This window comes from Aphelocoma coerulescens, unplaced genomic scaffold (genome assembly GCF_041296385.1).
Source record: "Aphelocoma coerulescens isolate FSJ_1873_10779 unplaced genomic scaffold, UR_Acoe_1.0 HiC_scaffold_231, whole genome shotgun sequence".
NCBI classification, from domain to species: Eukaryota; Metazoa; Chordata; class Aves; order Passeriformes; family Corvidae; genus Aphelocoma; species Aphelocoma coerulescens.
The window spans coordinates 131,909-154,668 of record NW_027183577.1 but is presented as its reverse complement, the minus strand read 5'-3'; the positions used below and the strand labels follow the sequence as shown (position 1 = coordinate 154,668).

Here is a 22,760-nt window from a genome sequence, read left to right as displayed (position 1 = left end):
AATTTTGGTGGGAAAAGTGGGAATTTGGGTGGCAAACCCGGGAATTTGGGGGTGCAAACCCAGAACCGGAGCCCTTCCCACCGCGCAGGGGCCGAAACTCAACCTCCGTTCCCCATTTTTGGGTCGGAAGGACGGGGGGAAAAAAAAAAACCAAAAAAACCCCCGATTTTGGGTCAAAACCGGGCGGGATTGGGCCGGGCTGAGCTGGGGCCGTTCTGGGGTGAATTCCTGCGGTTTTTGGGGTGCCTGACGGGTGGAAATTTGGGGTTTTTTGGGGTTTTTTCCCAGCAGTACCCCCCGAGCTGGCAGCACTTCTACCCCCAGGGCCCCTGGGCCCCCTACTACGGCTCCTACGACTACGGGGGGGGCTACGGCAGCTCCCAGGGGGGCACCGGCGCCCAGTGACCCCCCCAGAACCCCCCAAAACCCCCAAAATCCCCCCAAAATTCCCCCCTTCCCGGGCGGGGGTCGGGCTCCGTCTGGACCGAACAAAAAAGAAGCTTTTTAACCTCAAAAACGGCCTCGGCTCTGCTTTGGGATCCTCCCCCCCTCGCTCCTCCCCTCCCCCACTCCTGGCCCTGCTCCCTTTTTATTTTTTTGGGGGGGTTTTGCTCAATTTGCTGCGTTTGTCCCGGTTTTGGCTCTTTTGGAAGGGGTTTTTCCTCCTTTTTTGGGGTTTTTCCCCCTTTTTTTGGGATTTTTCCTCTTTTTGGGGGATTTTTCTCCCTTTTTTTGGAGTTTTTCCCCTCTTTTTTTGGGATTTTCCTCTTTTTTTGGGATTTTTCCCCTTTTTTTGGGGATTTTTCCCCTCTTTTTTTGGGGATTTTTCCCTCTTTTTTTTGGAGCTTTTCCCCCTTTTTTTGGATTTTTCCCCTTTTTTGGAGTTTTTCCCCTCTTTTTAGGGATTTTTCCCCCTTTTTTTTGGAGTTTTTCCCCCTTTTTTTGGAGCTTTTCCCCCTTTTTTGGGGATTTTTCCCCTCTTTTTTGGGGGGATTTTTCCTCTTTTTTGGGGGATTTTTCCCCCTTTTTTTTGGAGTTTTTCCCCCTTTTTTTTTATTTTTCCCCTTTTTTGGAGTTTTTCCCCCTTTTTTTGAGATTTTTCCCCTTTTTTTGGGGATTTTTCCCTCTTTTTTTTGGAGCTTTTCCCCCTTTTTTTGGATTTTTCCCCTTTTTTGGAGTTTTTCCCCTCTTTTTAGGGATTTTTCCCCCTTTTTTTTGGAGTTTTTCCCCCTTTTTTTGGAGCTTTTCCCCCTTTTTTGGGGATTTTTCCCCTCTTTTTTGGGGGATTTTTCCTCTTTTTTGGGGGATTTTTCCCCCTTTTTTTTGGAGTTTTTCCCCCTTTTTTTTTATTTTTCCCCTTTTTTGGAGTTTTTCCCCCTTTTTTTGAGATTTTTCCCTCTTTTTTTGGGTATTTTTCCCTTTTTTTTTGGAGCTTTTCCCCTTTTTTTGGGATTTTTCTCCCTTTTTTTTAGAGTTTTTCCCCTTTTTTTGGGATTTTTTCCCCTTTTTTGGGGGATTTTTCCCCTTTTTTTTGGAGTTTTTCCCTTTTTTTGGGGATTTTTCCCCCTTTTTTTTGAAGCTTTTCCCCTTTTTTGGGGGGATTTTTCCCCCTTTTTTTTGGAGTTTTCCCCCCATTTTTTTGGGATTTTTCCCCCCTTTTTGGGGGGGATTTTTTCCCCTTTTTTTGGGATTTTTCCCTTTTTGGGGGGATTTTTTTCCCCCTTTTTTGGAGTTTTTCCCCTTTTTTTTGGGATTTTTCCATTTTTTTTGGATTTTCCCCCTTTTTTTGGATTTTCCCCCTTTTTTGGGGGGATTTTCCCCTTTTTGGGGGGAATTTTCCCCTTTTTTTTTGGATTTTCCCCCTTTTAGAGTTTTCCCCCTTTTTGGGGGGATTTTCCCCTTTTTTTGGAGATTTTTCCCTTTTTTTTTTTATTTTTTCCCCATTTTTCCCCAATTTCCCCCCATTTCTGCCTCTCCTCATCCCCTCCTTTGTGTTCCTCCCCCTCCTGTTTGAACTCCTTTCCCTTTTTGGGGTTTTTCCCATTTTTTCCAAATTTCCCCCTTTTCTTCCCTTTTTCCCCAATTTTTCCTTTTTTTCCTGCTTTTTTTTCTGCATTTTTCCCATTCTTTTCCTTTTTTTTCCTGTTTTTTCCCCATTTCTCCCCATTTTTGGTTCCCCTTTGTGTGTCCCCCCTCCCTTTTCAGCTCCATTCCCCTTTTCCCCCCCATTTTTTCCCATTTTTCCCCATTTTTCCCATTTTTCCCCTTTTTCCCCCATTCCCCCCTTTTTACCATTTCCCCCCTTTTTCCCCCCATTTCTTCCTTCTCCCCTTCGTGTTCCCCCCTCCCCTCCACATTTTTCAGGGATTTCACCTTTTTTGGCGCCTTTTTCCCATTTTTGGGGGAATTTTGGGGGAATTTTTGGGGAATTTTGGGGATTTTTTGAGGTTTTTGGCCTCTGCTTTTTCCAGGTGGGGAAGAAAAAGGGGGAAAGCCAATTCCAACCCGCAAACCGCGCCCTCTCCCCCCATTCCCGCCTCCCTCCCCAAATTTTGGGACAAATTTGGGGATTTTTGGGAGCTCCCGTGACCTTTGACCCCCGGGGGGGGGGGGAATGGGAGGGGCGGAACCAAAACACCCCGGAACCTTCGGACGAAGCTCTTGTTTCCCTCCCCGGAAGTGACGTCACTGCACGACGGACGCGCGGCGTGAGGCGCCGGCGGTGTCGCAGCGAAACGGGGCCGGGCGGAACCGCGGGGAAGTTTTGGGGGTCCTGGCGGGGATTTTGGGGTCCCGCGAGGATTTTTGGGGTCTCTGGAACACTTCGGGGGTCTCCGTGGGGTTCTGGGGGGTTTTGGAGTCCCAAGAGCCGCTCCCGGCCCGGGAGTCGCGGCTTGGGGCCCTTCAGGCTTTGCTGAGGCCTTTGGGGATCCCGGGGAGGATTTTGGGGTCCCAGGGAGGATTTTTGGGGTCCCAGAGAAGATTTCGGGGCTCCCTGAAGGATTTTGGGGCTCCCAGCCTCCCATTTTGGGAGAATTTGGGCTCCCCTGAGGGGTTTGGGTCCCCCCTTCCCTCCCTCCATTTTCTGAGGGGTTTGGGCTCCCCTCAGGGGTCCCATCCCTTTTTTTTAGGATTTTGGGGGTCCCGGGGAGGATTTTGGGCTCCCAGGGAGGATTTTTGGGGTCCCAGAGAAGATTTCGGGGCTCCCTGAAGGATTTTGGGGCTCCCAGCCTCCCATTTTGGGAGAATTTGGGCTCCCCTGAGGGATTTGGGTCCCCCCTCCTCTCCCGCCATTTTCTGAGGGGTTTGGGCTCCCCTCAGGAGTCCCATCCTCTTTTTTTTTAGGATTTTGGGGTCCCCCCCACCCCTTTTGGGTTCCCCTCACCCCATTTTAGGGACCCCCGACCCTTTTTAGGTTCCCTCCACCATTTTTTGGGTGTCCCCCCCTTTTTTCAGGGACCTCCCCCCATTTTAGAACCCCCACGTTTTTTTATTTAGGGACCCTCCCCCAATGGCCGCAAACTCCCCCAAAACTCCCGAACCCTCCCCAAAATCCTTCGAGGAAGCCCCTAAAATTTGGGGAGAGGCCGAATTTCCCCGGGGGGGTCCCCAAAACCCTTCCAGGGGAGCCCCCACCCCCCCCGCCCGCACCCGGCTGCGGAATCGCCGCTTCGCCGCCCTCAGGGAGCTCCTCAAAGGTGGGGAAAAGAGCCCAAAATTGGGGGGAAAGAGCCCAAAATTGGGGGGAAAAGAGCCCAAAATGGGGGGGGGAGGGGCCCAAATTTGGGGGGAGAGGGGCCCAGAATTGGGGGGAAAACAGCCCAACATTGGGGGGAGGAGGGGGCCAAATTTGGGAGGGATGGGGCCCAAATTTGGGGGGAAAAGAGCCCAAAACTGCGGGGAGAGGGGCCCAAAATTGTGGGGGAAGAGGCCAAAATTGGGGGATGGGAAAGAGGCCAAAATTGGGGGGGGAGAGCCCAAAATTGGGGGAAAAAAGCCCAAAATTGGGGGTGGAAAGAGGCCAAAATTGGGGGATGGGAAAGAGGCCAGAATTTGAGGGGGAAAGAGACCAAAATTGGGGGGGGAGGGGCCCAAAATTGGGGTGTGAGGGTCCTTAAATTGGGGGGGGAGAGGGGCCCAAATTTGGGGGGAAAGAGCCCAAAATTTGGGGTGGAAAGAGCCCAAAACTGGGAGATGGGAAAGAGGCCAAAATTGGGGGATGGGAAAGAGCCCAGAATTCGGGGGGAGGGGCCCAAAATTGGGGGGGAAAGAGCCCAAAACTGGGGGTGGAAAAGAGCCCAAAATTGGGGGGAGAGGGGACCCGAATTTGGGGGGAGAGGGGCCCAAAATTTGGGGGGGAGGGTCCCAAAATTGGGAGGAGAGGGACCCAAAAGTGGGGGGAGAGGGGACCAAAATTGGGGGGAAAAACCCAAAATTGGGGGGAAAAGAGCCCAAAAATTGGGGGGAAAAGAGCCCAAAAATTGGGGGAGAGGGGCCCATATTTTGGGGGGACGGGCCCAAAATGGGGGGGAGGGAGGGGCCCAAAATGGGGGGGAAGAGCCCAAAATTGGGGGGGGAGGGGCCCAAAATTTGGGGGAGGAGGGGGCCAAATTTGGGAGGGATGGGGCCCAAATCTGGGGGGAAAAGAGCCCAAAATTGGGGAGGGAAAACCCCAAAATTGGGGGGAAAGAGGCCAAAATTGGGGGTGGAAAAGAGCCCAAAATTGGGGGGAAAAGAGCCCAAAATTGGGTGGGAGGGACCCAAAATTGGGAGGAGAGGGTCCCAAAATTGGGAGGAGAGGGTCCCAAAATTGGGGGGGAGGGGACCCAAATTTGGGGGGAGGGGCCCAAATTTGGGGCGGAGGGGCCTAAAATTGGGGGGAGAAAAGAGCCCAAAAATGGGGAGGGAAAAACCCAAAATTGGGGGGAAAAGAGCCCAAAAATTGGGGTAGAGGGGCCCAAATTTTGGGGGGAGGGGCCCAAAATGGGGGGAGGGAGGGGCCCAAAATTGGGGGGAAAAGAGCCCAAAATTGGGGGGAAAGAGGCCAAAATTTGGGGGAGGAGGGGGCCAAATTTGGGAGGGATGGGGCCCAAATTTGGGGGGAAAAGAGCCCAAAATTGGGGAGGGAAAACCCCAAAATTGGGGGGAAAAGAGGCCAAAATTGGGGGTGGAAAAGAGCCCAAAACTGGGGGGGAGGGGCCCAAAATTTGGGGGAGAGGGGACCCGAATTTGGGGGGGAGTGGCCCAATTAGGGGGTGAGTGGCCCAAAATTGGGGTGGGAGGGTCCCTAAATTGGGAGGGGGGAGGGGTCCAAAATGGGGGGAGGAGGGGGTCAAATCTGGGGGGAAAAGAGCCCAAAATTGGGGGTGGAAAGAGCCCAAAATTGGGGGGAAAGAGGCCAAAATTGGAGGATGGGAAAGAGCCCAAAATTGGGTGAGGGAGGGACCCAAAATTTGGGGGGAGAGGGGCCCAAATTTGGGGGGAGAGGGGACCCGAATTTGGGGGGAGAGGGGCCCAAAATTTGGGGGGGAGGGACCCAAAATTTGGGGGAGAGGGGACCCGAATTTGGGGGGAGAGGGGCCCAAAATTTGGGGGGGAGGGTCCCAAAATTGGGAGGAGAGGGACCCAAAAGTGGGGGGAGAGGGGACCAAAATTTGGGGGGAAAAGAGCCCAAAATTTGGGGGGGAGGGGCCCAAAATTTGGGGGAGGAGGCGGCCAAAATTGGGGGGAAAAGAGCCCAAAATTGGGGGGGGAGGTGCCCAAAATATGGGGGAGGAGGGGGCCAAAATTGGGGGGAAAAGAGGCCAAAATTGGGGAGGGAAAACCCCAAAACTGGGGGGAAAGAGGCCAAAATTGGGGGTGGAAAAGAGCCTAAAATTGGGGGGGGAGGGGCCCAAAATTTGGTGGGGGAGGGGGCCAAAACTGGGGGGAAAAGAGCCCAAGATTGGGGAGGGAAAAGAGCCCAAAATTAGGGGGGGGAGGAGCCCAAATTTGGGCGGGGAGGGGCCCAAATTTGGGGGGAAAAGAGCCCAAAATTGGGGAGGGAAAACCCCGAAATTGGGGGGAAAAGAGCCCAAAATTGGGGGTGGAAAGAGCCCAAAATTGGGGGGGAGGGGCCCAAAATTTGGGGGAGAGGGGACCCGAATTTGGGGGGGAGGGGCCCAATTTGGGGATGAGAGGCCCAAAATTGGGGTGGGAGGGTCCTTAAGTTGGGAAGGGGGAGGGGCCCAAAACTGGGGGGAAAAGAGCCCAAAATTTGGGGTGGAAAGAGCCCAAAATTGGGGGGAAAGAGGCCAAAATTGGGGAGGGAGGGACCCAAAATTTGGGGGGAGAGGGGCCCAAAGTTGGGGGGGGGAGGGGCCCAAAATTTGGGGGGAAAAGAGCCCAAAATTGGGGGGAGAAGGACCCAAAATTGTGGGGGGAGGGTCCGTAAATTTTGGAGGAGGGGTGTCCTAAATTTGGGGGGGGGGTCTCCAAAATTTGAGGGGGGGTCTCTAAAATACTGGGGGGCACAAAAGTCCCCCATTTTTGGGTCCCCACCCCCATTTTTGGGGTCCTTATTCCCATTTTTGGGGTCCCTATCCCCATTTTTGGGGTCCTTAATCCCATTTTTGGGGTCTGTAACCCCATTTTTGGGGTCCCCATCCCCATTTTTGGGTCCCCAACCCCATTTTAGGCCCCCCTAACCCCATTTTTTGCTTCCCCACCCCCATTTTTGGGGTCCCCATCCCCATTTTTGGGGTCCCCAATCCCATTATAGGCCCCCCCAACCCCATTTTTGGGGTCCTTAATCCCATTTTTGGGGTCCCCATCCCCATTTTTGGGCTCCCCACCCCCATTTTTGGGCCTCCCACCCCATTTTAGGCCCCCCTAACCCCATTTTTGGGGTCCCCAATCCCATTTTAGAGCCCCCCAACCCCATTTTTGGGGTCCCCAATCCCATTTTTGGGGTCCCCAACCCCATTTTTGGTTGTCCCCAATCCCATTTTAGGCTCCCCCACCCCATTTTTGGGGTCCTTAACCCCATTTTTGGGCTCCCCACCCCCATTTTTGGGCCTCCCACCCCATTTTAGGCCCCCCTAACCCCATTTTTGGGGTCCCCAGTCCCATTTTAGGCCCCCCCACCCCATTTTTAGGGTCCCTAATCCCATTTTTGGGGTCCCCAATCCCATTTTTGGGGTCCCCAATCCCATTTTAGGCCCCCCTAACCCCATTTTTGGGGTCCCCATCCCCATTTTTGGGCTCCCCACCCCCATTTTTGGGCCTCCCACCCCATTTTTGGGCCCCCCAACCCCATTTTTGGGGTCCTTAATCCCATTTTTTGGGGTCCCCATCCCCATTTTTGGGCTCCCCACCCCCATTTTTGGGCCTCCCACCCCATTTTAGGCCCCCCTAACCCCATTTTTGGGGTCCCCAGTCCCATTTTAGGCTCCCCCAATCCCATTTTTGGGGTCCCCAATCCCATTTTAGAGCCCCCCAATCCCATTTTTGGGGTCCCCAATCCCATTTTTGGGGTCCCCAACCCCATTTTTGGTTGTCCCCAATCCCATTTTAGGCTCCCCCACCCCATTTTTGGGGTCCTTAATCCCATTTTTGGGGTCCCCATCCCCATTTTAGGTCCCCCTAACCCCATTTCTGGGCTCCCCACCCCCATTTTTGGGCCTCCCACCCCATTTTAGGCCCCCCCAACCCCATTTTTGGGCCCCTAACCCCATTTTAGGCCCCCCCCAATCCCGTTTTTGGGGTCCCCACCCCCATTTTAGGCCCCCCAACCCCATTTTTGGGGTCCTTAACCCCGTTTTTGGGGCTCCCCACCCCCATTTTTGGGCCTCCCACCCCATTTTAGGCCCCCCTAACCCCATTTTTGGGGTCCCCAGTCCCATTTTAGGCTCCCCCAATCCCATTTTTGGGGTCCCCAATCCCATTTTAGAGCCCCCCAATCCCATTTTTGGGGTCCCCAATCCCATTTTTGGGGTCCCCAACCCCATTTTTGGTTGTCCCCAATCCCATTTTAGGCTCCCCCACCCCATTTTTGGGGTCCTTAATCCCATTTTTGGGGTCCCCATCCCCATTTTAGGTCCCCCTAACCCCATTTCTGGGCTCCCCACCCCCATTTTTGGGCCTCCCACCCCATTTTAGGCCCCCCCAACCCCATTTTTGGGCCCCCCACCCCATTTTAGGCCCCCCCCAATCCCGTTTTTGGGGTCCCCACCCCCATTTTAGGCTCCCTAACCCCATTTTTGGGGTCCTTAACCCCGTTTTTGGGGCTCCCCACCCCCGTTTTTGGGGTCCTTAATCCCATTTTTGGGCTCCCCACCCCCATTTTTGGGCCTCCCACCCCATTTTAGGCCCCCCTAACCCCATTTTTGGGGTCCCCACCCCTATTTTAGGCCCCCCAACCCCATTTTTGGGGTCCTTAATCCCATTTTTGGGGTCCCCAATCCCATTTTAGAGCCCCCCAACCCCATTTTTGGGGTCCCCACCCCTATTTTAGGCCCCCCAACCCCATTTTTGGGGTCCTTAATCCCATTTTTGGGGTCCTTAACCCCGTTTTTGGGGCTCCCCCCCTCCGTTTTTGCCCCGTTTTTAGGGGGTGAATATTTCAGCGAGGAGCAGATGCGGCTCCGGGCCCCGGGGCTCTTCCACCACTACATCGGGAGATTCCGGGACCCCAAAAGCGCCCCGGGCCCCCCCAAAAGCGCCCCGGGGCCCCCCCAAAAGCCCTGGGAGCTGCTGCTGAGCTCCCTGCAGGAGGCGGCGCTCGGGGACTGCCCAGGTTTGGGGCATTTCGGGGCATTTCGGGGCATTTCGGGGCATTTTGGGATCACTTGGAGTGGATTGGGGGAGATTTGGGGGGATTTTGGGGGGTTTTGGGATCGGTTGGGGGGGGATTTGGGGGTATTTTGGGATCGGTTGGAGGGGATTTGGGGGGGATTTGGGGGGATTTTGGGGCATCTTGGGATCGGTTGGAGTGGATGGGGGGGATTTTGGGGGGTTTAGGGATCGGTTGGAGTGGATTGGGGGGGATTTGGGGGGATTTTGGGATGTTTTGGAGTGGATTTGGGGGGTTTGGGGATTGGTTGGAGTGGATTGGGGGGATTTGGGGGCATTTTGGGATCACTTGGAGTGGATTGGGGGGGATTTGGGGGGATTTTGGGGGGTTTTGGGATCGGTTGGAGTGGATTGGGGGGATTTTGAGGCGTTTTGGGATTGGTTGGAGTGGATTTGGGGGAATTTCGGGGCATTTTGGGGCATTTTGGGATCACTTGGAGTGGATTGGGGGGATTTGGGGGATTTTGGGGCATTTTGGGATCGGTTGGGGGGGATTTGGCAGCATTTTGGGGCATTTGGGGATTGGTTGGAGTGGATTGGGGGGAGATTTGGGGGCATTTTGGGATCGGTTGGAGTGGATTGGGGGGGTTTTGGGATCACTTGGAGTGGATTTGGGGGGATTTTGGGGCATTTTGGGATGTTTTGGAGTGGATTTGGGGGCATTTTGGGATGTTTTGGAGTGGATTTGGGGGCATTTGGCGGGATTTGGGATCGGTTGGAGTGGATTGGGGGGATTTTGGGGGGGTTAGGGATCGGTTGGAGTGGATTGGGGGGAATTTGGGGGGATTTTGGGGGGTTTTGGGATTGGTTGGAGTGGATTGGGGGGCATTTTGGGGGATTTTGGGATCAATTGGAGTGGATTGGGGGGGATTTGGGGGCATTTTGGGGGGTTTTGGGGCATTTTGGGATCGGTTGGGGGGTTTTGGGGCATTTGGGGGCATTTGGGGATTGGTTGGAGTGGATTGGGGGGGATTTGGGGGCATTTTGGGATCGGTTGGGGGGGATTTGGGGGCATTTTGGGGCATTTGGGGATCGCTTGGAGTGGATTGGGGGGGATTTTGGGGGATTTTGGGGGTTTTGGGATCGGTTGGGGGGGATTTGGGGGCATTTTGGGATCACTTGGAGTGGATTGGGGGGATTTTGGGGGGTTTAGGGATTGGTTGGAGTGGATTTGGGGGCATTTTGGGGCATTTTGGGATCGGTTGGAGTGGATTGGGGGGATTTTGGGGGGTTTAGGGATTGGTTGGAGTGGATTTGGGGGCATTTTGGGGCATTTTGGGATCGGTTGGAGTGGATTGGGGGGGATTTGGGGGGATTTTGGGATGTTTTGGAGTGGATTTGGGGGGTTTTGGGATTGGTTGGAGTGGATTGGGGGGATTTGGGGGCATTTTGGGATCACTTGGAGTGGATTGGGGGGGATTTGGGGGCATTTTGGGGGGATTTGGGATCGGGGGGGGATTTGGGGGCATTTGGGGGGATCGGTTGGAGTGGATTGGGGGGATTTTGAGGCGTTTTGGGATTGGTTGGAGTGGATTTGGGGGAATTTCGGGGCATTTTGGGGCATTTTGGAATCACTTGGAGTGGATTGGGGGGGATTTGGGGGATTTTGGGGCATTTTGGGATCGGTTGGGGGGGATTTGGCGGCATTTTGGGGCATTTGGGGATTGGTTGGAGTGGATTGGGGGGATTTTGGGGGGTTTAGGGATTGGTTGGAGTGGATTTGGGGGCATTTTGGGATCACTTGGAGTGGATTTGGGGGGGATTTGGGGGCATTTGGGGGCATTTTGGGATGTTTTGGAGTGGATTTGGGGGGATTTTGGGGCATTTTGGGATTGGTTAGAGTGGATTTGGGGGATTTGGGGGCATTTTGGGGCATTTTGGGATCGGTTGGAGCGGATTTGGGGGGATTTTGGGCGATTTTGGGGGCATTTTGGGGCATTTTGGGATCGGTTGGAGTGGATTGGGGGGGATTTGGGGGAATTTTGGGGGAATTTCGGGGCATTTTGGGATCGGTTGGAGTGGATGGGGGGGATTTGGGGGCATTTTGGGGCATTTTGGGATCTCTTGGAGTCGATTGGGGGGGATTGGGGGGCATTTTGGGGGGATTTGGGGGCACTTTGGGATCACTTGGAGTGGACTGGGGGGGATTTGGGGGGATTTCGGGGGCATTTCGGGGCATTTTGGGATCGGTTGGGGGGGATTTGGGGGCATTTGGGGATCACTTGGAGTGGATTGGGGGGATTTGGGGGGATTTTGGGGGGTCTTGGGATCGGTTGGGGGGGATTGGAAGGATTTTTGGGGGGTTTTGGGATTGGTTGGAGTGGATTGGGGGGGATTTGGGGGGATTTTGGGCGGTTTTGGGATTGGTTAGAGTGGATTTGGGGGGCATTTTGGGATCGGTTGGGGGGGGATTTGGGGGAATTTGGGGCATTTTGGCATCAGTTGGGGGGGATTTGGGGGCATTTTGGGGCATTTTGGGATCGATTGGAGTGAATTTGGGGGGATTTTGGGAGGTTTTGGGATTGGTTGGGGGGGGTTTGGGGGCATTTTGGGACATTTTGGGGCATTTTGGGATCGGTTGGAGTGGATTGGGGGGGATTTGGGGGCATTTTGGGGCATTTTGGGATCACTTGGAGTGGATTGGGGGGGATTTGGGGTATTTCGGGGCATTTTGGGATCGGTTGGGGGGATTTTGGGGCATTTTGAGGCATTTGGGGATTGGTTGGAGTGGATTGAGGGGATTTTGGGGGCATTTTGGGGCATTTTGGGAATAGTTGGAATGGATTTCGGGTGATTTGGGGGGGATTTGGGGGCATTTTGGGATCGTTTGGAGTGGATTTGGGGGGTTTGGGGGAAGATTGAGGGGATTTGGGATGATTTTGGGGGGATTTGGGATGGTTTGGGGGGATTTCAGATGGTTTGGGGGGGATTTGGGGGGATTTTGGGGGGATTTGGGATGATTTTGGACGGTTTGGAGTGGATTTTGAGGGATTTTCTTGGGTTTTTTTTAGTTTTGGGGATTTTGAGGGATTTTATTGGGATTTTAAGGGATTTTATTGGGATTTTATTGGGATTTTGAGGGATTTTATTGGGATTTTAAGGGATTTTATTGGGCTTTTGAGGGATTGTATTGGGATTTTATTGGGATTTTAAGGGATTTTATTGGGATTTTGGGGGATTTTGAGGGATTTTATTGGGATTTTGAGGGATTTTATTGGGATTTGATTGGGATTTTTTTTATTTTATTGGGCTTTTATTGGGATTTTGAGGGATTTTATTGGGATTTCATTGGGATTTTAAGGAATTTTATTGGGATTTTATTGGGATCTTACTGGGGATTTTATTGGGATTTGATTGGGATTTTTTTTTATTTTATTGACATTTTATAGGGGATTTTATTGGGATTTTTTGGGGAACTTGGGGATTTTCTTGGTTTTTTTTTTTGATTTTTCAGGATTTTGAGGGCTTTCATTGGGATTTTTCCGGGCTCTTACTGGGGATTTTCTTTTCTATTTTCTGGGATTTGGGGAATTCCTGCCCTGCAGAGGAGGAGGAGGAGGAGGAGGAGGAGGAAGATGAGGATGAGGATGAGGATGAGGAGCGGATCCCGGACGAGGCCGAGCGGGAATTGCTGCGCCTGGAATTCACCTCCCGCATGTACCAGAGCTTCCTCGAGGGCCAGGACAGCGACTTCGACTACAGGTGAGCCCCAAAACTGCCAAAACTGAGCCCAAAACGGCCCCAAAAGAGCCAAAATCCAAAAAAAGCCCGAAAAAATCCCTCCGAAACCAACGAAAATCCCACAAAACCCCACAGAAATGCCACAAAAACCCCACAGAAATGGCACAAAAACCCCACAGAAATGCCACAAAAACCCCACAGAAATGGCACAGAACCCCTCAAAACTCTCTAAAACTGGCCCAAAAACCCCACAAAGCCCCACAGAAATGGCACAAAACCCTCAAAATCCCGTGAAAACCCCACAAAAATGCCACAAAACCCCACAAAATTGCCTCAAAATCCCACAAAAACCCCTCAAAACCCCACAGAAATGACAAAAAAAACCCTCAAAACCCCACAAAAACCCTAAAAAAGTGCCCCAAAAACCCCTCAAAACTCTATAAAACTGCCCCAAAAACCCCACAGTACCCCACAGAAATGGCACAAAACCCCACAGAACCCCACAAAACCCCACAGAAATGACAAAAAAACCTCAAAACCCCACAAAAATGCCCCAAAACCCCACATAAATGCCCCAAAACCCCACAAAAACCCTCAAAACGTGACAAAAAACCTCTCAAAACCCCACAGAAATGCCACAAAAACCCTCAAAACCCCACAGAAATGACAAAAAAACCTCAAAACCCCACAAAAACGCCACAAAACCACACAAAACCCCTCAAAATCCCACAAAAAACCTCAAAATCCCACAGAAATGCCACAAAACCCCTACAAAAGTGCCCCAAAAACCCCTCAAAACTCTATAAAACTGCCCCAAAAACCCCACAAAACCCGACAGAATTGGCACAAAAACCCCTCAAAATCCCACAAAAACCCCTCAAAACCCCACAGAAATGCCACAAAACCCCATAGAACCCCACAAAAACCCTACAAAAGTGCCCCAAAAACCCCTCAAAACTCTATAAAACTGCCCCAAAAACCCCACAGTACCCCACAGAAATGGCACAAAACCCCACAGAACCCCACAAAACCCCACAGAAATGACAAAAAAACCTCAAAACCCCACAAAAATGCCCCAAAACCCCACAAAAATGCCCCAAAACCCCACATAAATGCCCCAAAACCCCACAAAAACCCTCAAAACGTGACAAAAAACCTCTCAAAACCCCACAGAAATGACAAAAAAACCTCAAAACCCCACAGAAATGCCACAAAACCACACAAAACCCCTCAAAATCCCACAAAAAACCTCTCAAAATCCCACAGAAACCCCACAAAACCCCTACAAAAGTGCCCCAAAAACCCCTCAAAACTCTATAAAACTGCCCCAAAAACCCCACAAAACCCCACAGAATTGGCACAAAAACCCCTCAAAATCCCACAAAAACCCCTCAAAACCCCACAGAAATGCCACAAAAACCCTCAAAACCCCGTGAAAACCCCACAAAAATGCCACAAAACCCCACAAAATTGCCTCAAAATCCCACAAAACCCCTCAAAACCCCACAAAAATGCCCCAAAAATTCATCAAAACCACATAAAAATGGCACGAAATGCCACAAAAACTCTCAAAACCCCACCAAAACCCCACCAAAACCCCTCAAAACCCCACAGAAATGCCACAAAACCCCACAGAAATGCCACAAAACCCCTCAAAATCCCACAAAAACCCCTCAAAACCCCACAGAAATGCCAAAAAACCCTCAAAACCCCTCAAAAATGCCACAAAACCCCTACAAAAGTGCCCCAAAAACTCTTCTAAACTATAAAACTGCCCCAAAAACCCCACAATATCCCACAAAAATGCCACAAAACCCCTCAAAACCCCACAAAACCCCTCAAAACCCCTCAAAATCCCACAAAAAACCCTCAAAACCCCACAGAAATGTCACAAAACCCCACAGAACCCCACAAAACCCCTCAAAAATGCCCCAAAAACCCTACAAAAGTGCCCCAAAAACTCTGCAAAACTATAAAATTGCCCCAAAAACCCCACAATATCCCACAAAAATGCCACAAAACCCCTCAAAATCCCACAAAAATGGCACGAAATCCCTCAAAACCCCACAGAAATGCCAAAAAAACCCCTCAAAACCCCACAAAAATGCCACAGAAATGCCTCCAAACCCCACAAAAACCTCTCAAAACCCCACAGAAATGCCAAAAAAACCCTCAAAACCCCTCAAAAATGCCATAAAAACCCTACAAAAGTGCCCCAAAAGCCCCTCAAAACTCTATAAAACTGCCCCAAAAACCCCACAAAACCCCACAGAACCCCACAAAATCCCACAGAAATGCCACAAAAACCCCACAAAAGTGCCCCAAAAACCCCTCAAAACCCTATAAAAATGCCCCCAAAACCCCACAAAAATGCCACAAAACCCCACAGAAATGACAAAAAAACCCCACAAAACCCCACAGAAATGCCACAAAACCCCACAAAAGTGCCCCAAAACCCCCTCAAAACTCTATAAAACTGCCCCAAAAACCCCACAAAACCCCACAGAAATGGCACAAAACCCTCAAAATCCCACAAAAACCCCTCAAAACCCCACAGAAATGACAAAAAACCCTCAAAACCCCACAAAAATGCCCCAAAACCCCACAGAAATGCCAAAAAAAACCTCAAAACCCCACAAAAATGCCTCAAAAATCCCTCAAAACCCCACAAAAACCCACCAAAATGCCACAAAACCCCACAAAAGCGCCCCAAAACCCCTCAAAATCCCATAAAAATGCCCCAAAAATTCATCAAAACCCCACAAAAACCCCACAGAAATGCCACAAAACCCCACAAAATCCCTCAAAACCCCACAGAAATGGCAAAAAAAGCCTCAAAATCCCACAAAACCCCTCAAAATCCCACAATAAACCTCTCAAAACCCCACAAAAAAGCCCCAAAACCCCTCAAAATCCCATAAAAGTGCCCCAAAAACTCATCAAAACCCCACAAAAATGCCACAAAACCTCACAGAAATGCCAAAAAACCCCACAAAAAAGCCCCAAAACCCATCAAAATCCGATAAAACTGCCCCAAAACCCCCCAGAAATGCCCCAAAATCCCATAAAAAAGCCCCAAAAACCCCCCAGAAATGCCCCAAAATCCCATAAAAAAGCCGAAATCCCTAAAAATACAAAAGAGACCAACCCAAAAATTCCCCAAAAAATTCCCCAAAATTCCTCCAATCCCCCCAAATTCCCAACCAATCCCCCCAAAATCCTCCAAAAATCGCCTTTAACTCCAAAAAAACCCCAAAAATTCACCCAAAATTGCCAAAATTAGGGGGAAAAAAAACCCCTAAAAATTCCCAAAAAAATCCCAAAAAATTAACAAAAATCCCCAAAAATTCCCCAAAAATCCCCAAAAATTCCCAAATTTTCCCCAAACTTCCCCAAATCCCAACAAAATCCCCACAAACCCTTCAAAAACCCCCAAAAAATCAGCAAAAAATTGAAAAAAAATCCTAAAAATGGCAAAAAAAAATCCCAAAAAAATCCCAAAAAAATCCCCAAAAATTCCCAAAATTCCAAAAAAATCCCCAAAATTCCCAAATTCCCCCCAAACTTCCCCAAATCCCAACAAAATCCCCACAAACTCCCCCAAATCCCCAAAATAATCACCAAAAAATTGAAAAAAAATCCTAAAAACGGCCAAAAAAATCCCAAAAAATTCCCAAAAAATTCTCAAAAATTCCCAAAAAATCCCCAAAATTCCCAAATTTTCCCCAAACTTCCCCAAATCCCAACAAAATCCCCACAAACCCTTCCAAACCCCCCAAAAAATCAGCAAAAAATTGAAAAAAAAATCCTAAAAACGGCCAAAAAAATCCCAAAAAAATCCCAAAAAAATCCCAAAAAATCCCAAAAATTCCCCAAAATCCCCGAATTCCCCCCAAATCTCAGCCAGGTGGACGAGAACCCGGAGCTGGACAACCTGGACATCCTTTCCCGGGATTTGGGGGAGCAGAACCCCCCAAAAACCCCAAATCCTCCCCAAAAAAACCCTAAAAATCCCTCAAAATAAAAAACACAACTCCAAAATTCCCCCAAAAATCCCCAAAATGCCCAAAAATTCCTCCAATCCCCCCAAATTCCCAACCAATCCCCCCAAAATCCTCCAAAAATCGCCTTTAGCTCAAAAAAAACCCCAAAATTCACCCAAAATTGCCAAAATTAGGGGGAAAAAAACCCTAAAAATTCCCAAAAAAATCCCAAAAATCCCAAAAAATCCCCAAAAATTCCCAAATTCCCCCCAAACTTCCCCAAATCCCAACAAAATCCCCACAAACCCCCCCAAATTCCCCAAAAAATCACCAAAAAATTGAAAAAAATACTAAAAATTGCCAAAAAAATCCGGAAAAAATCCCAAAAAAATCCCCAAAAATTCCCAAAAATCCCCCAAATTCCCAAATTCCCCCCAAACTTCACCAAATCCCAACAAAATCCCCACAAACCCTTCCAAACCCCCCAAAAAATCAGCAAAAAATTGAAAAAAAATCCTAAAAATGGCAAAAAAAAATCCCAAAAAAATCCCAAAAAATTCCCAAAAAATTCCCAAAATCCCCAAAAAATCCCCAAAATTCCCAAATTCCCCCCAAACTTCCCCAAATCCCAACAAAATCCCCACAAACTCCCCCAAATCCCCAAAATAATCACCAAAAAATTGAAAAAAAATCCTAAAAACGGCCAAAAAAATCCCAAAAAATTCCCCAAAATTCCCAAAAAATTCCCAAAAATTCCCAAAACATTCCCAAATTCCCAAATTTTCCCCAAACTTCCCCAAATCCCAACAAAATCCCCACAAACCCTTCAAAAACCCCCAAAAAATCAGCAAAAAATTGAAAAAAAACCCTAAAAACGGCCAAAAAAATCCCAAAAAATTCCCAAAAAAATCCCAAAAAAATCCCAAAAAATCCCCCAAAATCCCCGAATTCCCCCCAAATCTCAGCCAGGTGGACGAGAACCCGGAGCTGGACAACCTGGACATCCTTTCCCGGGATTTGGGGGAGCAGAACCCCCCAAAAACCCCCAAATCCTCCCCAAAAAAACCCTAAAAATCCCTCAAAATAAAAAACACAACTCCAAAATTCCCCCAAAAATCCCCAAAATGCCCAAAAATTCCTCCAATCCCCCCAAATTCCCAACCAATCCCCCCCAAATCCTCCAAAAATCGCCTTTAACTCCAAAAAAAAACCCCAAAAATTCACCCAAAATTGCCAAAATTAGGGGGAAAAAAAACCCTAAAAATTCCAAAAAAATTCCCAAAAATTCCAAAAAATTCCCAAAAAATTCCCAAAAATTCCCAGATTTTCCCCAAACTTCCCCAAATCCCAACAAAATCCCCACAAACCCCCCAAAAAATCACCAAAAAATTGAAAAAAAATCCTAAAAATTGCCAAAAAAAATCCCCCAAAAAATCCCCAAAAATTCCTAAAAAATTCCAAAAATATCCAAAAAAAATCCCAAAAATTCCCAAAAAATCCCAAAAATCCCAGAAAATTCCCAAAAACCCCCAAATCCTCCCAAAAAAACCCCACAAAGCCCTAAAAATAAAAAACACAACTCAAAAATTCCCCAAAAAATCCCCAAAATGCCCAAAAATTCCTCCAATCCCCCCAAATTCCCAACCAATCCCCCCAAAATCCTCCAAAAATCGCTTTTAGCTCAAAAAAAACCCCAAAATTCACCCAAAATTGCCAAAATTAGGGGGAAAAAAACCCTAAAAATTCCCAAAAAAATCCCAAAAATCCCAAAAAATCCCCAAAAATTCCCAAATTCCCCCCAAACTTCCCCAAATCCCAACAAAATCCCCACAAACCCCCCCAAATTCCCCAAAAAATCACCAAAAAATTGAAAAAAATACTAAAAATTGCCAAAAAAATCCGGAAAAAATCCCAAAAAAATCCCCAAAAATTCCCAAAAAATCCCCCAAATTCCCAAATTTTCCCCAAACTTCACCAAATCCCAACAAAATCCCCACAAACCCTTCCAAACCCCCCAAAAAATCAGCAAAAAATTGAAAAAAAAATCCTAAAAACGGCCAAAAAAATCCCAAAAAATTCCAAAAAAAATCCCAAAAAAATCCCAAAAATCCCCAAAATCCCCGAATTCCCCCCAAATCTCAGCCAGGTGGACGAGAACCCGGAGCTGGACAACCTGGACATCCTTTCCCGGGATTTGGAGGATCGATATTTCGACGAGGAGGAGCCCAGCGAGGCCCCCCAGCTCGAGTAGGGACCCCAAAATCCTCCCAAAATCCCCCCAAAATCCCCCCAAAAATTCCCAAAAATAAACGGGACCACCCCAATCCCAAAAAACCTCCCCAGGGCTGCTTTTTTGGGGGAAAAAAAAGGGATTTTTCTGCTTTTCCAGAGGGTTTTTTTAGGGGAAAAAATCGGTGTTTTTCAGGTTTTGGGAAGCCCAAAATTCCTGGAACCCAAATTTTTCCCCCCCAAGTTTTTGGGTTTCCCCTCCCAAATTTTTTGGGATCCTCCCCCGAATTTTTGGGGATCCCCACAATTCCTGCATCCCCCCAAAACTGAGCCCCCCCCCCCCGAATTTTTTGGGGTCCCCAGAAATCCCCCAAATCCCCACATTTCCCAGAATTCCCCCTGAATTTTACCCCGAATTTTTTGGGGTCCCCCAAAATCTCTCAAACCCCCCTCCCCCCCCCAAAATTGAGACCCCGACCCCCAAATGGGATCCTGGGTTTTGGGGGGGGGAGGGGGGTCCCAGGTTTTGGGGAGGGGGAAATTTGGGGGGGATTTGGGGTGGGGGGTCCTGGATTGGGGGAGGGGGAGATTTGGGGGGATTTGGGTTAATTTGGGGTGGGGGCTTCTGGGTTTTGGGGTATCCCGGTTTTTGGGGGGTCCTGAATTGGGGGAGGGGGAGATTTGGGGGGATTTGGGTTAATTTGGGGAGGGGGGTCCCGGTTTTGGGGGTCCTGGATTTTGGGGAGGGGGAGATTTGGGTTAATTTGGGGAGGGGGGGGCCCATTTTGGGGGGTCCTGGTTTTGGGGAGGGGGAGATTTTTGGGGGTTGGGTTAATTTGGGGAGGGGTCCTAAACACGGGGACCCCCCCATCCCCAAAAACCCCCAAAAGCGCCCCAAAAACCCCCGGGGAGCCCCCGCAGTGAGGGGGGGCCGCCCTCGGGTCAATAAAGACGGGAGGGACCCCAAAATTTGGGGCTGGGGTCGTGGTTTTGGGGGGTCCTGGGTTGGGGAGGGGGGATTTGGGTTAATTTAGGGAGGGGTCCCGGTTTTGGGGGTCCTGGATTTTGGGGAGGGGGAGATTTTTGGGGGCTGGGTTAATTTGGGGTGGGGGGGTCCCGGTTTTGGGGGTCTTGGATTGGGGGAGGGGGAGATTTGGGGGATTTGGGTTAATTTGGGGTGGGGGGTCCCATTTTTGGGGGGTCCTGGATTTTGGGGAGGGGGAGATTTGGGTTAATTTGGGGTGGGGGGTCCCGGTTTTGGGGGGGTCCCGGTTTTGGGGAGGGGGAGATTTTTGGGGGTTGGGTTAATTTGGGGAGGGGTCCTAAACACGGGGACCCCCCGGCCCCAAAAACCCCAAAAGCGCCCCAAAAACCCCGGGGAGCCCCCGCAATGAGGGGGGGGGCCACCCCCTCCCCAATAAAGACGGGAGGGACCCCAAAATTTGGGGCTGGGGGGGTCCCGGTTTTGGGGCTCCTGAATTGGGGAGGGGGAGATTTGGGGGATTTGGGTTAATTTGGGGTGGGGGCTTCTGGGTTTTGGGGTGTCCCCGTTTTTGGGGGGTCCTGAATTGGGGGAGGGGGAGATCTGGGGGGATTTGGGTTAATTTGGGGTGGGGGTCCTGGATTAGAGGAGGGGGAGATTTGGGGGGGATTTGGGTTAATTTGGGGTGGGGGGGTCCCGGTTTTGGGGGTCCTGGATTTTGGGGAGGGGGAGATTTGGGGAGATTTGGGTTAATTTGGGGAGGGGGTGTCCCACTTTTGGGGGTCTTGGATTTTGGGGAGGGGGAGATTTGGGTTAATTTGGGGTGGGGGCTTCTGGGTTTTGGGGTGTCCCGGTTTTTGGGGGGGCCTGAATGGGGGGAGGGGGAGATTTGGGGGGATTTGGGTTAATTTGGGGTGGAGAGGTCCCATTTTGGGGGAGTCCTGAATTGGGGGAGGGGGAGATTTGGGGGGATTTGGGTAAATTTGGGGAGGGGTCCCGGTTTTGGGGGGCCTGGATTTTGGGGAGGGGGAGATTTTTGGGGGCTGGGTTAATTTGGGCTGGGGGGTCCCATTTTTGGGGGGGTCTTGGATTGGAGGAGGGGGAGATTTGGGGGGATTTGGGTTAATTTGGGGTGGGGGGGGTCCCAATTTTGGGGGTCCTGGATTTTGGGGAGGGGGAGATTTGGGGGATTTGGGTTAATTTGGGGTGGGGGGTCCTGGGTTTTGGGGTGTCCCCGTTTTGGGGGGTCCTGGATTGGGGGAGGGGGAGATTTGGGGGAATTTGGGTTAATTTGGGGGGGGGGGTCCCGGTTTTGGGGGTCCTGGATTTTGGGGAGGGGAAGATTTTTGGGGGTTGGGTTAATTTGGGGAGGGGTCCTAAACACGGGGACCCCCCCGGCCCCAAAAACCCCAAAAGCGCCCCAAAAACCCCGGGGAGCCCCCGCAGTGAGGGGGGGCCGCCCCCTCCCCAATAAAGACGGGAGGGACCCCAAAATTGGGGGCTGGGGTCGTGGTTTTGGGGGGTCCTGGGATTTGGGGGGGTCCAAAACCCCTCCAGAAATCCCCTCTCCCCAAGTTCCCCAAATCCCCCCAAAATTTCCTCAAATTCCCCCAAAACCTCTCAAAAAAAACCCACCAAAATAAAGAAAAATCACCAAAAAATTCCAAATATCGCCCCCAAAAAAATCCCTAAAAAATTCCCAAAAAAACCCAAAAAAATTCCCCGACCCCTCCCCCACCCCCCAAATTTTCCAGGATTCCCCCAAAATTTCCCCCCCCCCCCTCCCCCCCCCCCCCCGGATTTTTGGGGTCCCCCCCTCCCCAAATTTTCCTGGAATTCCCAATTTTCCCAGGATTTCCCCCAAAATTTCCTCCCCAATTATTTTTGGGATCCCCCCCCCACCCCCAAAATTCTTTTGGGATCGTCCAAAGCCCCTCCCCCCCCCCGCCCCTCCCCCCCCATTTCCGGCTCTATTTTTATTTCTCCCCTCCCCCCACGAGGCCCCAAAAAACCAGAACCGAAACCGCCCAAAAAAACCCAAAAATGCCCCAAAAAAGGGGAAGCGCCTGAAAATTCAGAAACTTTCATTTTGGGCAAGATTTGGGCTTTTTTGGGGTGAAATTTGGGATTTTTGGGGTGGATTTGGGGGGGGATTTTGTGGGAGGGGTTTTGTATTTTTTGGGGTGGAATTGGGGATTTTGGGGTTTTTTTTGGTGGGGTGGAATTGGGGATTTTTTGAAGGGGATTTGGGGATTTTTTGGGGGGTTTTGGGCAGGAATTTGGGTTTTTTGGGGGGGATTTTGGGTTTTTAAGGAAAATTTTGGAGTTAGAAATTCAATAAATTTGATTGGGGAGGGAAATTTGGGGCTGGGGGAGATTTTGGGGGGGATTTGGGGGATCTTGGGGGGTTTTTGGGAGGATTTGGGGATTTCTTGGGAGGACTTTTCGGGTGGAATTTGGGATTTTTTGGGGGGAGATTCTGGGGCTTTTTGGGGTGAATTTGGGTTTTTTGGGGAGGATTTTTGGGTGGATTTGGGGATTTTGAGGGGGGGATTTTTGGGTGGATTTGGGGATTTTGGGGGGGGATTTTTGGGTGGATTTGGGGGGATTTGGGAATTTTTCTGGAGGGGGTTTTGGGAGGGGGGAATTTTGGAATTTTTTGGGCTGGGTTTTGGGCGGATTTGGCCTTTTTTGGGTGGATTTTGGGGGTTTTTTTTTGCGGTGGATTTTGGGGTGGAACTTGGGGGGTTTGGAGCTGGAATTTGGGGGTGTTTTTGGTGTTTTTTGGTGCTGAGCCCCAAAAAAATGGAAAAAACCCCTGAAATTTAAAAATTTTTCATTGCCCGGGTGGGTTTGGGGGGGATTTGGGTTTTTTTGGGGAGGATTTTGGGGATTTTTGGGGAGGGGGGAGATTTTGAGCTTTGAAGGGGGAGGATTTTGGGGGGATTTGGGGTGGATTTAGGGTTTGAGGGGGGTTTTGGGGGGGTTGTGGTGTTTTGGAGGGGATTTGGGGATTTTGGGGGAGGATTTGGGGATATTGGAGGGCATTTTGG

At 50.3% G+C, this 22,760-nt stretch overlaps 1 protein-coding gene across 1 annotated transcript; it reads left to right on the top strand.

The window, feature by feature from the left end:
- The first annotated feature begins 2,712 nt into the window (after positions 1-2,712).
- On the top strand, positions 2,713-16,552 carry LOC138101276 (coiled-coil domain-containing protein 97-like). The gene is made up of 4 exons (XM_068999104.1): positions 2,713-3,698; positions 8,591-8,776; positions 12,378-12,534; positions 16,417-16,552. Exons 1-4 carry the CDS (start codon positions 3,512-3,514, stop codon positions 16,535-16,537), a joined length of 651 nt encoding a protein of 216 aa, XP_068855205.1. The 5' UTR covers positions 2,713-3,511; the 3' UTR covers positions 16,538-16,552.
- Positions 16,553-22,760: the final 6,208 nt, after the last annotated feature.

Coding starts and splice junctions, on each gene's coding strand:
- LOC138101276 (XM_068999104.1), top strand. CDS start 3,512: ATGGCCGCAAACTCCCCCAAAACTCCCGAACCCTCCCCAAAATCCTTC. Junction 3,699..8,590: donor CCTCAGGGAGCTCCTCAAAG/GTGGGGAAAAGA, acceptor CCCCGTTTTTAG/GGGGTGAATATTTCAGCGAG. Junction 12,535..16,416: donor GACAGCGACTTCGACTACAG/GTGAGCCCCAAA, acceptor CCCAAATCTCAG/CCAGGTGGACGAGAACCCGG.